Source organism: Kwoniella pini, chromosome 4, assembly GCF_000512605.2.
Source record: "Kwoniella pini CBS 10737 chromosome 4, complete sequence".
In the NCBI taxonomy this organism is placed as follows: Eukaryota; Fungi; Basidiomycota; class Tremellomycetes; order Tremellales; family Cryptococcaceae; genus Kwoniella; species Kwoniella pini.
Genome location: NC_091719.1, coordinates 1,370,761 through 1,387,071, shown reverse-complemented (window position 1 = coordinate 1,387,071; position 16,311 = coordinate 1,370,761). Strand labels below are relative to the sequence as shown.

The following is a 16,311-nucleotide window of genomic DNA, read 5'->3' as shown; positions in this document are numbered from 1 at the left end:
TATTGCAATCACCATATCGGCAAACGAGTGAGGAGGTGGTCAGTTTCCATAAGAGATAAGATCAGGACATCGAGAATCATTGGTCATATAGAGTGAGTGCAACTTTCACACTGATACTCATGATTGCAATATTAGGTGGATAGACGTAAAATTCCGTCCAAGCGGTCCAAGCACCCCATCCCCTTTCAATAAATTTTGCTTAATGACTCACTTGTCGTTCTTTTTGCCTTGTGATTCTTCTGAGTGGAGCACATGGTGTGTCAAGTAGTTGCTGATATCCGCTTGACGATACAGACGATCTACTATCGGCTGCATACGGACTAAAATAACGAGTAGCTGTTGAGATAATTGATAACATGTAAGTGAAGGCACTCGTCAGTCATATTGTATCTGTTAACGGAATTAGCAGAACGACCCACAGACTCAAGCTTACCTCAGTTCAGCCTGCGGGCAGACATCACCATGGATGATCCATTCGGCCCCGCTCCGTCAGGAGGCCATTTGCCTCGACAGCGTTCCCGGCCAAACTTAATGAATCCTATCCCAGCCCCACCATCATCCCGCTCGATCGCTTCGATGGCTCGTACACCTTCCCCACAGAAACATCAAAGACGTCCAGAGATGACAGGTCAAGACCTTCGACAACACCTACAGTATCTGCTTGAGCAAAAGTCCACTCAATTGCAAACGTTAGGAACCATGGGTCAGGAAATATTGAAGCAACAACAAGATCTCGAGCAGCGAATAAGGGAATTCGAAGACGCAGATGAAAGTGATGAAGAAGAGATCCGAGAGGATACAAAGGAGAAACTTCAAGAGTTGGATCAAGCTATGAAGATGTGGGAAAACCAAAATGAAGATCTAATGAAGGGCTTAGGTGGGAGAGTGAGTTGTATTCTGGTGATCAATCGAAGCTCAGCTGAAATAACAGTGTAGTCATCGGAGCTGGACGACCCATCTGTGTCTGTCTCATCGCCTACGAGAGGTGCTCATGATGCTGCTCCAAGTACGCTCACACGTCGCCAGAGAAATGCTCAACATCGTACCTTAGATATGGAGTTCGCAACAGAGATTGGTCAGAACCTTTTAGTGGAAGTAAGAAGGCTCCAAGCTTTGTTGAGTGAACGAGATCGAGCATTGGAAAAATTCTCTGAAGAAAAGGAGAATTGGGAAGGGGAAAAACAAAGCATACTCATTGCAGTCAGGACCGCTGAGACAAGTGTCGGTAAGTCATGCGAGAACCGTGTAGTTCGTCAAACATACTGATTTGGGCATACCGATAGAACGTTACAAAGAAGAAAATTGGAATCTTGAAGTAAATTTACAAGAAATACGATCATCCCTGGCCGATGTACAGGAGCAGTTCACCAAATCAAACGCCGAACAGACCCGACTTACCAAGACCTTGGTGTCCGCTAGAGAAGCTGCCGAGGCGTACAAGACGGATGCCGAAAAGAATGCTCAATTAGTAGAAGAACTCAAAGTCAGACATGAGACTGATATGGCCCAAGCTAGAAAGACCACCGCCGGTTTGCAACGAGACAAGAGTGATCTTTTGACCGAGTTGAATGGTGAAAGATTACTAAGAGTCAGTGCTGGTCGAGGAAGATTGTCAAACAGCATGAGCGCTAGTCCTGGAATGCTTGATCCACATGGTATCGAGGAAGATGAAGACGACGTATTTGCCGCCGGTGGTAGAGGGAATACATCGCCGACGAAACGTGGACCAGGTTTCGATGATCATGATCAAGCCCTCTCGCCGTCTCAGCTTTACGAATCCGACTTTGACTCACCTAACCCTACGCCTTCCAAACCTTTCCCTAGATCTCCGCTCGGTGAAATGTATTCTAACGAAATCGACGAATTGCGAGATGATTTAGCCAAAGCCCAACGGGAGATTGAGTTCCTTCGAGGTGAAAATCTTAGAAATAGATCAACGAGTGATTTATCCTCCAAGCAGAGCGTCGACGAATTCGGATCTAAGCCTGGAGCAGACTGGGAGGATGAAGAGGGAACAATTGGAGCTTCCGGTCGGGGCCGAGGATCTGTCAGGGGACGCAGAGGAGGAAGAGGAAGAGGTATTGCAGCTAGTATTGGTCGCAAACTCGGGTTCAATCGCGCAGTTACTGGCCTTACTGGTACACCAGGGGATAAGAGTTTCAACTCGGCCAGCTCAGGTACACCTGATTTACTTCGTACAAGGGGTATGTCAGGAAGCCCAGCACCTTCGACGCCAGGTACGCCAAGTGGCGAAGCGCTCGGTCGAATTGTTGGTCAAAACAACTCGATGGAGACCTTCAACTCACCTAGCTTATCAAATCGATCGTCCGACAGTCTTGGTCAGCAGACCAGCTTCCTCGCGCCGTCCGGTGGAGCGCTCGCGGATGAAATCGGTACTCAGATCGCTTCACCACAAGCTGAATACGTTGATGTGGCTGTCATGACAGACGACTGGGAATCTGAGAAGAACACCTTCTCCGCGAACCCTTCCTCTCGTGAAGATGGTACTTCACATGCGCCAACACCTCAAATAATGACCACAGCTGCCACCAACGCCTCTATCGCTGAATGGGCTCTACAAACTCCCAAGAGAAACTCGTTCGACGACACTTCATTCAATGCTGAAGATGAAGCCGCACCCTCCACACCTGCTCAAGGAGGTGATGTAACTCCGACAAAGAAGACAGTAGCTTTACCTATGCCAAGCCGTCTTGCAAACGTATTCACCAGATCTTCTTCGTTAGATGACGGTCTTTCTACTACAACAGGGGACGAAACTGAAACTGAAAACGATTACGAAGATGCTAGAGAGACTGTCGGAACACTTACACCTTCTCAATCTCACAGCGAGTTACCGACGGATACAGAAGCGTATCAAACCGGACAAGAATGGCACCATTCGAACGAATCTTCTGCTGATTCAGATTCAGACCAAGAGAGAGATCGAGAACACACGATGCGAGGACTCAAGGTATCCGGATCTGGAATAGCAGCTGGTGGATGGTCTGCAGCTAAACAGGCTCATAAGATGGCCAGCAGAGATAGGGTCATTGAGAGAATAGTCGAAGTACCTGTGGACAGAATTGTAGAGGTAGAAAAGATCGTTGAAGTTCCGGTGGAGAAGATTGTCGAAGTACCGGTAGAGAAGATTGTCGAAATCGAAAAGATTGTCGAAGTTCCAGTCGAACGGATCGTGGAAATTCTGAAAACTATTGAAGTACCTGTTGAAGTCGAGAAAATAGTAGAAGTGGAGAAGCGCGTTGAAGTACCTGTTCAAGTGGAGAAGCGCGTCGAAATTGAGAAGATTATAGAGGTTGAGAAGATCGTGGAGGTCCCTGTTGACAGAATCATTGAAGTGGAGAAGATTGTAGAAGTGGAAAAACGAGTCGAGGTACCCGTAGAGAGAATCGTCGAAGTGGTGGTCGAGAAGATTGTCGAAGTCCCGGTAGAGAAAGTTGTCGAAATCGAGAAGAGGATAGAAGTGCCCGTTGAGAAGATTGTTGAGGTGGTCGTAGAAAAGATTGTGGAAGTGGAGAAAATCGTCGAGGTGGAAAAGATAGTCGAGGTACCAACAATCGTGGAAGTTGAAAGAATTGTTGAAAAGGTAGTCGAAAAGATCGTCGAGGTACCCGTTGAAAAGATTGTAGAGATTATCAAAGAGAAGATTGTGGAAGTCGAGAAGCCGGTCGATCGAATCGTCGAGGTCGAAAAGATAGTGGAAGTTTTGAAGATGGAAGAGAAAATCGTCACTGTCGAAAAGCCCGTTGAAATTGTTAGGGAAGTGGAAGTGGAGAAAATCGTTGAAAAGATCATTGAAGTACCCAAAATTGTCGAAGTGGAGAAAATCGTCGAGAAAGTAGTTGAAGTCGACAAGATTGTCGAGGTACCTGTCGATGTTGAGAAGATTGTCGAACGGGTAGTAGAAGTCGAAAAGCCAGTGGAGAGAATCGTAGAAGTCATCAAGACGGTTGAAGTGGAAAAGATAGTGGAGAAAATCGTGGAAGTACCCAAAGAAGTCGAAGTTATAAGGGAAGTGGAGGTCGAGAAGATTGTTGAGAAAATAGTGGAAGTGATCAAGGAGATCGAGGTCGAAAAACGGGTTGAAGTACCCGTGGAGGTGGAAAAGATAGTCGAGAAGATTGTGGAAGTGATTGTCGAGGTTGAGAAGAGGGTAGAAGTCCCTATCGAAGTTGAGAAGATCGTTGAGAAGCGCATCGAAGTCCCAGTCGTAATAGAAAAGGTTGTAGAGAAGATCGTTGAGAAGATAGTTGAAGTTCCCCTGGAGATCGAAAGGGTCGTTGAAAAGATTGTGGAGAAGACGGTGGAAGTGCCAATCGAGGTCGAAAGAATCGTTGAGAAGATTGTCGAAGTGGAGAAACGCGTAGAGGTACCGGTCGAAAAAATAATCACAATCGAAAAGATAGTTAAAGTGCCAGTCGAGAAGATCGTCGAGGTAGAAAAGATTGTTGAAGTGCCAGTGGAAAAGATTATCACTGTCACTAAGACCATCGAGGTCCCAGTCGAAAAGATCGTCACTATCGAGAAAATTGTAGAAGTACCTGTCTCTCAACTAAAAGCCGATCAATCTGACTCAAGCATGCAAACCGAACCTTTACCCTCGACACCCTCATCGCCCCTTGCTCCTCCAGCTGATATCTCTCTCTTCCGAGTATCTCCTGGCACCAATTACGATTTCCTCAAGGCTCCTCCTGCTCCCGGCGCCTTAGGCAATAAGGGCAGTCGACGAATCTCCAACGAACATTTCATCGGCTCTGGTTTGCCACAAAGCAGGGATCTCGCTTCTCCTGGAAGCATCGATGGTCTCCCACCTTCATCTCCTACTGACTCTACTGCACCGGATAGAACGAGACCACCAACGATATCTGTGCCACCGCCACCTGATATGCCTCCTCCTCCTAACACGGCGGTCAAGAAGATGTCTACTGGTCCACCAGCCCGACCAATGTCGCCTCCACCAGAAGACTTCTTGCAACGAGCTACCACGCCTACTATGCAAATGAGCGTCAACAGATATGGATCTCGTACCGCACCTTCATCATCCGCTGCAGCCATTCGAGCTTCGCACAACTACAGCGACATGCCTCCTCCTGCTACAGCTTCTCGCCAGACCTCGAAAGCGTCCTTCAGAGTCCCGTCAACTTCCGCACAATCCACTCCAGGTGGAAAGGAACAGGATCCATCTTGGCTCAGATCCAGAGAAAGCGTTAAAAGGAAAGCTACCAAAGTTATCTCCTCTTCGGGCTATGCCAGTGCTTCATCAAGTATATCTGGACATGATCAAGCTGTTGGCAATATTCACGATAGAAACCCCTCATTATCCTCAGTTGATAGTTATGCTGGCACCGTTCCACATCAGAACACTCAACAGCCTGCTCATGGATCAACGGACCCTTCTACTATCCACGCGATCACGCAAACTATGATCGGTGAATATCTGTACAAATACACTAGAAGGACTGTAGGAAAAGGACAATCGTCCAATAGACACAGGAGATTTTTCTGGGTTCATCCTTATACCAAGACTTTATACTGGAGTTCAGAAGATCCAGGGTCAAGTAGAGTATCGGAGTCTTCTGCGAAGTCAGGTGAGTTTGCGCTAATCTACGTACAAGGATCTGGTGAACTGACCTGCCAATCCGCAGTATTCATATCAAGTGTGAAAGCGATAGAAGATCCAAATATTCAGCCACCTGGATTATTCAACAAGAGTATCGTAGTAGCGACTCCCGGAAGAGAGATCCAATTCACAGCTGAGAACAAAGAGAGACATGATTTATGGATGTCTGTGAGTTACATTTAAATCTTCTTTATCTCAAACCCGTTTGCTAAAGCGAATATCTCCTAGGCACTACAATTCTTGCTGCAGCAGCAAAACGCAGCGAGCAGTACCACTCATCTGGCGGAATCCAGCATAAAGCACAACACTTCGCGAAGTGGGTTATCGTCCATCATACCGGATGAACAAGGCAGAATACTTCCTTCTCAAGCTAAATCGCCAATGTCACTCCGATCATTTGGATCTGAAAGACAATCTATCAACAACATCACCCCCAGAGCAGTCAGACCATCTTCAGCCATGTCGAATGTGCGATCTGGCTCGACCATGGGAAAGAGAACCGGAACAGCTGCTCATGAATACATGCGAAGACATGAAGTGCCAAATGCCATTCATGGTGGACATCGATACAAGGGGACTTATAAGGGAGCCCCAATCGCGGATCCAGACGATTTCGATTTGGTGATGAGGGATGATGCGAATGAGATGGATGAGAGTTTTGAGGGTTTAGAGAACGTTCGAGGTGGGTTGTAATCATTGGCTGTTCCAGACTTTTTGCTGATCTGATCTGTCTCATTTTTTTAGCTTGCTGTGATGGTAAACACCTTGTAGGACATCATCACCATCATGATCATCCGAATGTACCTAAAACCCCAGCTAGATCCCAAACGCCCTCGATTAGAGCATGGTCAATGAGATCTGCTGGAGGAGGTACGACGAGACGGCCTTCGAATGCCTCGACTAAACCAATAGGTCACGTGGCATTGCAAAATGACGAAAGTAGCATTTTCTCCACTGCTAAGAAGAGGGAAAGGGAAAGGAGCAAGTCAGCTATGGGACATAGAGATAGATACTAGATGATAGCTATCTGTAACGAATTAGACAGTGCTACGATCAGGATTTGATAAATGAGCTTTTGGTCTAGATTGTACGATATAATGACATCTTGGGTTTTTCTTTTTGTCTTTTACGCATATACAGTATATATTGATTGATAGAAAGCACTTATGCAGCTATCCAAACATTTTCCTGAACGCAGTTTCGGGTCGATTTTGTGCGATCGCCTTTGTCTGACAAATTCGAATGATGCAGCCGTGGATTCGCGTGAACATACTGCATTTTTGCAAACCCACTTCCCAATACATCCGACAACAAATCTGCTTATCTGCAAGAGACATGCCCACTCGGGGTTCCGCTTGATTGACCCGGAGTGTATATACCAATCTACGAGCTTCTGCAGCAAGCAAATCGGTGGACGTGGTATCATCTGTTGCTTGCGTAGATATAAGAATGCTGATTGAGAATGGTTATCGGCACGTCACTCAGCATCATGGTAAAAGAAAGCTCATAGAATGAACGAAGCGAGCATTGGTAATGTTGGTTGATGATTGTTCCGCAATTGGCATACACGGCTGAACCAATGCGCTCTAAATAATATACGTTTCAGGCGTTCTTGACTATGATGTTGGCCGACAAGACTCATTGGACACTGGCATATACTGCGAATATCTTACTTTACTTATACGGTACTACATTTCGCATAACTTGCCCACACGTAAGCGACCAGAGGACTAGCAGTCAACGTAATACCCTTGCTAGATCAGCCAGATGGTATTTACGTCACTCACCAATGCTAGCCAAGAATCCACTGAAGCTCTCATCCTTTTGATCTCTTCTATGTAACATCTCGTTCGCGAATGTTTATCGATGCACGATTGGTACCAAGGCATGCTGATGGCGCATGTGCAATGACACGAAGAAACAGTTGTCGGCCCATGCTGCTATAACCTCAATTGGCATTAAACTTCCCGGTTCAGCTGCGTCACTCGGGCTTGTATTGTCAATGATAGGGTGAGTATCATTAGATGACAAAAATGCGGTTGATGGGGTGTCGAGCTGTAGAGTAATTGAAGTAAAGGTACCACCTGAGCCCTCGTTTTCCGGTAGACGAAAAGCTAAGGATGTCCAGTCCTCGATATTGAGTGGGAGTGACGCATCTGCAAGGTGTCCTGGTGGAAAGTGGAATTGAGGGGTCGCTTGGCGTAGAGCAGTGACAAAATGGTCTATGTTTATCTCAAATGGGGAAGGACTAGGTGCTAATTGTCATAATACGCTAGTACGGCGCTAAGGACGCCATAGATAAGGCAGAACGGACATACGTAGTTTATAGTATACATTGTATATCTAGGGCACGGTATCTAGGATATTATTACTCTCTCTAAGAAATGTATATCTCGTGAACCTCGGCTCAAACGCTACTTAGTAGCTATCGTATTCGCTTTCGGTCCTGCTCAGAGCCATACCGTATCATCGTCTCGACCTATCATCACACTAATCCTCCCATGAAATGTCCAAGAGGGCGATTGACAGTCGATTTTGAGTTTGTTGCGTTGGACAAATCATACTGATTATTGTGATTTGCCGGTGCTGCTAAAATATCCAGCTCGGTCTCCACCAGCCGTAACGAAGGAACACACCAGTATCAACAAACTGTTGGGAGTTTATGAGGCTGGGCGGGATCAAATCATGCATGTCACTGACATCTGAGAAACGTCGAATAGATTTAGGCGAGGGGGAACGACATCTACCGGCGACATGGGGTATGGCGATGATTTGGTCCAGCTGTTAGTACCGCAGTTGACATCATCATGCATGGCTCATTTTGATGGTCTTCCCGGCTTTGTTGACGTATAGGTGAAAGTACATTTCTGCTTACTACGAAAACAGCGTTGACATGAGGGGGGCAGGTCCGCTTGTAGTGCTTCATTGACATCTATGCCTTCCAACGGTTTGCATCTGACCTAGAATGCACCGTGAATCAGCAGTGCTGTCGGGAGATTGAACTACCTTCTGCGTTCTGCACCAATCGCAGACTTGCCTAGGTGACTGGTCGTCAGAGCTTTGCCCCATCCCGATGCAATTGGGCAGGACCAAATGATCGTGAGGGAAACCATACTCATTCTGTTTGTTTATCATTCCATGAATGCTCATTGTATCATTTCGCTCCACAACAGCTCGGTTCAACACGCTCTCGCTCGAGTAGGGGAGTCATTTGTCGTACGATTCCATACTTATTCATACTTCACAATGTCGTGTCTGTCGTGACATTAGCAATTTTGTATACCTGCATGAATGACCAGAATTTCAATTGAGCTTATCGGTTTTTGTTGCCGAGATGACGCTCGGTTAATTACGAGGTCACCGGTGAAAAGTCTTCCGATCAATACCTTTTTTTGGCGTAATAATCTCCCGACTACAGCTGATCATGCAACTCCATTTACCCTGGATATCTACACGGTGGAGGTCATCCACCTCGATTACGAATTGAACACTTTGCATTCAAGTAATCTCTACATAAGTTTGCTTTCGACCCATCTGACTGGCAATTCAATCTGAAAGAAGACTATACTTGGCAAGATGACAGGAATCCTTGAGAAATATAGGATAGGTGTAGCGACAGCTTCTTTAGGTATGACCAAAAGTCATACGTTACCTCTAAAATTCGCTGCATTACGAAAAGCCGGTTACAAATATGCTGAAGTTGGTTTCGGAGATTATATGGCTTGGGTCAGAGAAAGAAATCCCAATCTGTTCGTATTCTCTATCTTCCTCTCATGATGCTCGCTCATCGTGCAGTAACTTTTGATAGACCCCCGTCAAGTTGTCCACCGGAATGGAAAGAAGCCGATGAACCTGACCCAAGTGATACTGAAATATGGAACGCAATGTATGCCGAAGCTACTGGTTTCTTGCAAATGGCTCGAGATCACGATTTATCCGTTTTGGCTATTCAACCACTTAATCAGTTTGATGGCTGGCCCGAAGGCTCAAAACGAGCTGATTGGGTCAAGAGAAAGGCTGAAAAATGGTTAACATTATGTTCACGATTGAAAGTCGAGCTGATTCAGGTGAGTCCTACACACAGATGTTTTGTTATCTTTCCACCGAGACCCGCTAATATAAGTTGCTGTTCATTGTACAAAGGTCGGAGCTAACGATTACGCAGAAGCGAATGCGCCTGACTCTAAAACCTCCGAAGATCTTAGATGGTTAGCAGAACTAGGAGCTAGTTTAGAACCACCGGTCAAAATAGCCTACGAGCCGTGGTGTTTCTCTAAAAGAGTGAATACCTGGGAGAAAGCTTGGGAATTAGTACAACTTGCTGTGAGTCATCTGTGCGGAGGTAAATAAACTATTATACTGACTCTTTTCGATGACGAGGAGACAGAATCACCCAAATTTAGGTATGTGCATTGATGTAGCTCATTTCCCTTTAGCGCCTTCATATGGATGGAACCCTGCAACTGGTGAAGGATGGGAAATAAAACAAAATGATGAGATGTTAGATCGTTTAAAGGAAGTTCCGGGCGAAAAGATATTTTATCTTGAAATTTCAGATGTTTTGAAACCTGTTATTCCATTAGGAAAGGGAAGTTCGTTTGATGAATGGAATGATGAAAATAAACCTCCAAGAGGTGATATTTTCACCTGGTCAATATGCGGAAGACCATTACCTTTTGTAGGCAAAGACGCCGGAAGAAATGTCAAAAGTGAAGATGATCTAGGAGGTGGTAGGGTTTTAGAATCTGTCAAAGCTATTCTAAGCACAGGCTTCAAAGGTAAGTCAAGCTACGAGCTTTAATCAAAGATGCTGACTTTGACGCAAAATCCATCAGGTCCTATCATGTGGGAATTCTTTGAGGCTATCTCAATGGAGAAAGATGATAGCGATGTGCCTGAAATATATGCTCAAGCTTGTAGAGTAGCAGAGAAAGCTCTCGATGAACAGCTCACTCGACGGACAAAGCAGCTGTAGTGGTTCTCAAGCTTGTATATCAATAAAGCTAGTTCGATGCATGTCATACAATTACATATGCTTACTATCCATCGATCTCATCAGATTGACAGTGCACTACAAGCTACCATACAGTAGACATTCACCTTTTCCGCAGGATACTTACGTAACGTGTTTAAGCTTTGTTTTGATGGGAAACAAAAAGTCGTTGAAACGCGGAGATCGCCGAGAGTGTCTATTCATTTCGGCCGTGTCGGAGCAGCTAGGGGGTTGAAGATCGAAGAAGGCATGTTCTTGGCTCTTCTTATGATGTTATAGAAGCATTAATCTCTTCATTGTATCATAAATACACTAGCAGACATCGGATCTACTGAAGGAGACTTCCAGTAACTTGTAAAGCTGAAAAGGGGTTGTAGTTGCTCAAAGAGCCCCATGACTTAGAAACCGTTCACAATCCAAGATGGCGCTAACAGATTATTTCTCTGTAAGTCTGGAAAAACGAATATCAACCGTTCTCTTTACTGATTATCTTGACATTTAGCCAGTAGCATTTTTCATTCTGTTACGTGAATCTTTAGAAGCTGGTATAATCAGTACGTTTCTATTATTCTGAAATTCATTGCTCTCACGGAATATTAGGAACTGATCTTTTCGATTCGAAAGTTGCCGTTTTATTAGGTTTTATTTCTCAAATAATTCCTTCAATTGTTCAACCTTTACATTTACCTTTATCAGAATCAAGACGTCAATCATATTCACAGTCACAATATAATGAAAATAGACAATCAGAAGATTCAGCTAGATCTTCACAAGAATTATTATCTGGATCACAACAAAATGGTACATATGGTACTTCACCACCTAATCAATCTTCTCCTCATTTAGAATCACGTTCTTTAATCACACCTAAAAATGGTAGAAGGTTAAGTGGATTAGAAGTTGATCAAGATGATATTGAAGAAGCTGAAGAAGTTACAGAAGAGAAAGATAAAGTTGTTAAAAAAATGAGACTTCAAATTTGGAGTGGAGCTTTATTAGGTGGTACCGTAGCTATGGCTATTGGAGCGATCTTCTTATATGTCGTGAGTGTCGAATAAATATTATCGACTTATAGGCCGGATTTGAATTCAATCATTGATACTAACTCACCCTAGTTCTACACGTATACTCACGACTTATGGCAAGACGCAGAAAACTTATGGGAAGGTGGATTTTGTGCATTGGCTTCCATATTGTGAGTGGAGAATCTCTTCTGAGTCTGCTGTATGATGCTGATCATATCGTGATATACAGAATCCTCGTCATGTCCCTGGCCTTCCTTCGACTCCCACACGCTCAGGTGAAATGGCGGTTGAAACTCCTTTCAGCATATCACTCTCACTCAGAATCTGACCCTGAACATATTCAACAACACCCTCATAAACATGGTAATAGGCATAAGCGCGCCAATAAGGCCACAGCGATTTTATTTGGTTTACCATTCATTACAGTCTTAAGAGAGGGTCTAGAAGGTGTAGTATTTTTAGGTGGGATAGGATTAAGTGAAAAAGGAAGTGCAGTTGCTGGAGGTGGAATCGGTGGTCTCATTGTTGGTGGTCTCATAGGTAAATTCATCGTTCCTTTACCTTGCTGTAATTGTTGGGCTGACCCCTTGTAGCTTATTTGCTATTCTCATCTACAACACCATTATCATTGACCAAATTTGTTCAATTTTCTTCTTTGTTACTATTTATGATTGGAGCAGGATTAGCTTCTAGAGCAGCATACGCATTTGAAAGACAATATTTCATTTCATATGTAGGTACAGCAGCTGCTGAAGCTGGAAATGGACCTGGATCTTATAGAGTAGCTGGAAATATTTGGCATTTAACTTGGTGGGATCCTGAACCTGGTTCAGGAGATAATTTTGCTCAATTAGCTCAAGCAGTTGTGGGTTGGAATAATACAGGAACCGTTTGGACAGTGTGAGTTGATTTTGATAGGGAAAAGTTTCTCTTTATTCTGACTTTTCGAATTGTAGATCCACATATATTGCTTATTGGCTTTTAATCACATTTACATTGGTTCATGCGAAATTTAAAGAAGGACGTACGGCATTATGTGGACAATTATCGAAAAGAGGATGGGAAAGAGAATTTTCAAAAAGAGAGAGAGGTGTTGCGGATGATGAAGTTTTGTTGGATGATAGGAGCGATATTGGAGAATGATATTTCCTTTATGTTTTTGTATCGCATGGATCTTGTCAGCTTGTGATTTTTGTATCATTATGATTGCATATATGGGTTTCATCTTTGTTAGAGTGATAATCATGGTGCTTGGCTCGCCCAAACCGCTGACAGCAAGCTCCGATTGTCGTTGATAACACTATTTCTCGGATCTGTATCCTACCCTATGCCCCTCGCCCGTAAAGACAAGCTCTGAACTACTATGAACAGTCGGTCAAGCGGCGAAAAACACCTTCGCTCATGGTCATGGTTGTATGCACTTCAAATGAATTAACTGAAATTCTCAGATTTCTTTCCGTAATCAATCACGGCACGTTTTGCTTTTTCCTTGTTCCTGTTATCGATAAAAAGGTAGATCATTTTCCTTAAAAACGGGTATGACCGTTAAACAAAAGATCAAATCGATCGGATCAATTGTAATACAACGATCATATGATCTGATCATACTGAATGTCAAAGGTAATTTCTATTATTATTGATACGTATTTTGATAGAAATCTGGAACAAATAAGAGGTGACGAGATATTACGCACTCTTCTTTTTTTCTTGAATCATCTTAAACCTACTTTTTGTCATTAATATATACTTTTACAACTGATAATGCATTTAATCATTTTTGATAATCTATTTCATTCTATTCTCTTATGATCAAATCATATTATATCAAAAACCCAAATACTAAAATCAAAATGACAGGATTATCTTTAAATCCTTTAAATTATATTGATAAACCAATAAATAAAAATAAAAAATGTGCATGGGTAGTTTTTTTACTTTCAACTTCATCTTATCTTCCAGGTATATTAGTATTATCTTGGACATTAAAAAAATTTAATTCAAAATATCCTTTAATTGTTGCTGTTAATCCAAAATTATCAAAATCGGTGATTAATGTTTTAAAAGAATATGGATTACAAATTAAATTAATTAAACCTTTAATTCCAAAAGGTGAAATTAACTTAATAGCTGAAAGATTTGTAGATACTTGGTGTAAAGCTGAAGTATTCGGGTTTATTGAATATGATGTAAGTGTATTTCTCTATTTAAATCCTAAATAATTGAATCATTGGACGGGATTTCTAAATGAGCTGACGTGATTATTTAAATAGAGAGTATGTCTGATTGATGGAGATATGATGATTAGACAAAATATGGATGAATTATTTAATATACCATTAAGAGAAGATCAAATAGCAGCTACTTTTGCATGTATTTGTAATTTAGATAAATCTTCATGGGCTCCAAGTGATTGGTAAGTTATCATCTCATTATGACTTGATATCTATTTGTTTCTGATAAGCCGTATTGATACAGGATAAGAGATAATTGTGGATATACCCCTTCTCAAGGTTCAGAAGCAATAAATCATCCTGGACCAGCTCAACCAAATGGTACTCATTCATTTCTGAATTCTGGCTTAGTCGTTTTAACTCCATCTTTAGAATTATTAAAGAAAATACGTAATTTAATAGAAAGTGATTCAGAAGAAGATAAAAATAGAATAAAAGAATGGGCTTTTCCAGATCAAGATTTATTTGCAGATTTATTTAGAGGTAAATGGATTAGTATACCTTGGATTTATAATACTATAAAAACAATGAGATATTGGCATGGAAATTTTTATAATGATGAACAAGTTAAAAATTTACATTATATTTGTAAAAAACCTTGGACATATCGTCCAACTTTAAATTCACCTGAAATTCGAAAATCAACTGGTAAAAAATATGCTGTTGATTCTGGAGATTATGCCGAGGTGAAAGATGGTGATGTTGGTTTAGATGAAAAAAAAGCAGATGCAGTAACGCATGGATGGTGGTGGGAGGAATATGAGGAGATGTTGGATGATATGAGAAGTAAAGAGTTCAAGTGGATTGACATGGTGGAAGATTTGACGGCCAAAGGGGATTCACGTATTTAGTCGTATTTCCTTCGTGAGTAATCCGACTCCGAGCGCCTAATAGCGCCCGATCAACAGCTGATCTTCGGTATCTGATGGAACTAATTTAGCTATCCGTCTTCCTTTACCAAAAAAGCTGGATTTTTAATCTACTGCAAGGGGATAATCGTTTGAGCTTCACCCAATAACAGGTATGGCTCTTATGGTACACGGTACCGATCAGATGAATTGAAGGTACTGGCCCGTCTATGTGTATCTTATTTGTATCCCGATAGAAAACCAAAAAAGTAGCTTTCACTCTTGTTGTTGATATACTTCTAAACATGATTTATGAAATTAATGATCATGTCAATTTGCGTGCAAAGCATCTTTGAATTGTTTATCTTCATAGCATTCCACCCTTGAGTTCGATGAATTGCCTAAGAGCTAATTCCATTGCACCTGCCTTCTTCTCCTTCTTCTGTTGTTTCTTCTGTGCGTCTCGCTCTTTCACATGCTCTTCATGATTGTGTGCTATCGGATTGCCTTTCGCTTCCGCTATTATAGGGGTTTCGGAGTGATTGTCATGTGTATTTTCAGAAGGTATATTTGTCCAATCTTGTATATTTGAAAGACACTCTGAAGCTGTAAACCACTTTCGTTCTCGTTCATGTGATTCAGGCCTATCTCCGACACAAGATTAGTGTGTATAATTCGAGAATAGGGGGTTCACTCACCATTGCTGTATACATTCTACTACATCTTCGTTTACCTCTAGAATATGCACGTGCCATATTGATCCGTTCTTTTTGGATGGTAAAGCTAACATCATTAGTCTTTCTTCGTCTTCTGGCGCCGGTAAAGAAGGTGGTGTACCAGCTACGTAAACACAACCAATGTAAGATACCTTGCTATGTCTAAAGGTAATTCAAATCACCTTCTTCCCATGATTCTCGTACTGCTGCCTGACCAGATGTTTCACCTGGCTCAATTCCTCCTTTAGGGACTATAGTGAGTCATCGCAGTATCAGCTTGTTTTGTAACAAATAGAATCTACTATCATACATTGGCTCATAAACAAACTCACATATCCACAGATCCGGATGAGCTCTACTCGTCACCATCAATAACTTTTTAGTTTGAGGCGAATATACGAGTGATACAGCCACATGCCTTGATTCTTCGGATTTTGTCATACTGAAAATTCGATACGTTTCGTTCCTTAGGACTGATAGGCTGCAGACTTTGGAGTAAGACAGTATTAAATTTCAGCGATGAATTATAATTTGCATTTCCAGTAGTGAGCTAAAATGTAAGCTATGATTACGTAGTGCAGGTTATAAGTAGATCTTTGACTATCTATAAGCTTATGTCCGGTACCGCTTTTTTTAATGGTTTGTCCGATCATTAATAGAAATTACTGAACACAGAAATAAACGCGTATTAGCTTTGTTTTCGCTTGAATTACCTGATATAACCGGGGATCATAGTAGTTCCTCATTTCTTGCTTTTAACTCAAAAAGCTTTTTGTCAAGTACAAATATCATTCACTTAACCTGATAGGTTGGAACTGAGTCGTACAGCCAGTGCAAGACTGCAAATCTCACATCCTTAC

At 42.4% G+C, this 16,311-nt stretch overlaps 5 protein-coding genes across 5 annotated transcripts; 4 read left to right on the top strand and 1 right to left on the bottom strand.

The window, feature by feature from the left end:
- Positions 1 to 462: 462 nt before the first annotated feature.
- On the top strand, positions 463 to 6,654 carry I206_103533 (uncharacterized protein; the record flags this gene model as incomplete). Its single annotated transcript, XM_019153236.1, has 6 exons — positions 463 to 885; positions 937 to 1,225; positions 1,284 to 5,606; positions 5,664 to 5,806; positions 5,867 to 6,320; positions 6,383 to 6,654. The coding sequence occupies 6 exons, from the start codon at positions 463 to 465 to the stop codon at positions 6,652 to 6,654; spliced, it is 5,904 nt and encodes a 1,967-aa protein (XP_019013397.1).
- A 2,560-nt stretch (positions 6,655 to 9,214) lies between these two features.
- On the top strand, positions 9,215 to 10,613 carry I206_103532 (uncharacterized protein; the record flags this gene model as incomplete). Its single annotated transcript, XM_019153237.1, has 5 exons — positions 9,215 to 9,387; positions 9,447 to 9,705; positions 9,782 to 9,961; positions 10,026 to 10,416; positions 10,474 to 10,613. 5 exons carry the CDS (start codon positions 9,215 to 9,217, stop codon positions 10,611 to 10,613), a joined length of 1,143 nt encoding a protein of 380 aa, XP_019013398.1.
- Positions 10,614 to 11,052: 439 nt separating this feature from the next.
- Positions 11,053 to 12,799, top strand: I206_103531 (uncharacterized protein; the record flags this gene model as incomplete). The annotated part of the gene is made up of 7 exons (XM_019153238.1): positions 11,053 to 11,076; positions 11,134 to 11,185; positions 11,256 to 11,674; positions 11,747 to 11,826; positions 11,886 to 12,196; positions 12,250 to 12,556; positions 12,613 to 12,799. 7 exons carry the CDS (start codon positions 11,053 to 11,055, stop codon positions 12,797 to 12,799), a joined length of 1,380 nt encoding a protein of 459 aa, XP_019013399.1.
- A 707-nt stretch (positions 12,800 to 13,506) lies between these two features.
- Positions 13,507 to 14,738, top strand: I206_103530 (uncharacterized protein; the record flags this gene model as incomplete). The annotated part of the gene is made up of 3 exons (XM_019153239.1): positions 13,507 to 13,842; positions 13,927 to 14,069; positions 14,132 to 14,738. 3 exons carry the CDS (start codon positions 13,507 to 13,509, stop codon positions 14,736 to 14,738), a joined length of 1,086 nt encoding a protein of 361 aa, XP_019013400.1.
- A 364-nt stretch (positions 14,739 to 15,102) lies between these two features.
- Positions 15,103 to 15,892, bottom strand: I206_103529 (uncharacterized protein; the record flags this gene model as incomplete). The annotated part of the gene is made up of 4 exons (XM_019153240.1): positions 15,103 to 15,379; positions 15,434 to 15,575; positions 15,634 to 15,702; positions 15,784 to 15,892. The coding sequence occupies 4 exons, from the start codon at positions 15,890 to 15,892 to the stop codon at positions 15,103 to 15,105; spliced, it is 597 nt and encodes a 198-aa protein (XP_019013401.1).
- Between the last annotated feature and the right edge of the window lie 419 nt (positions 15,893 to 16,311).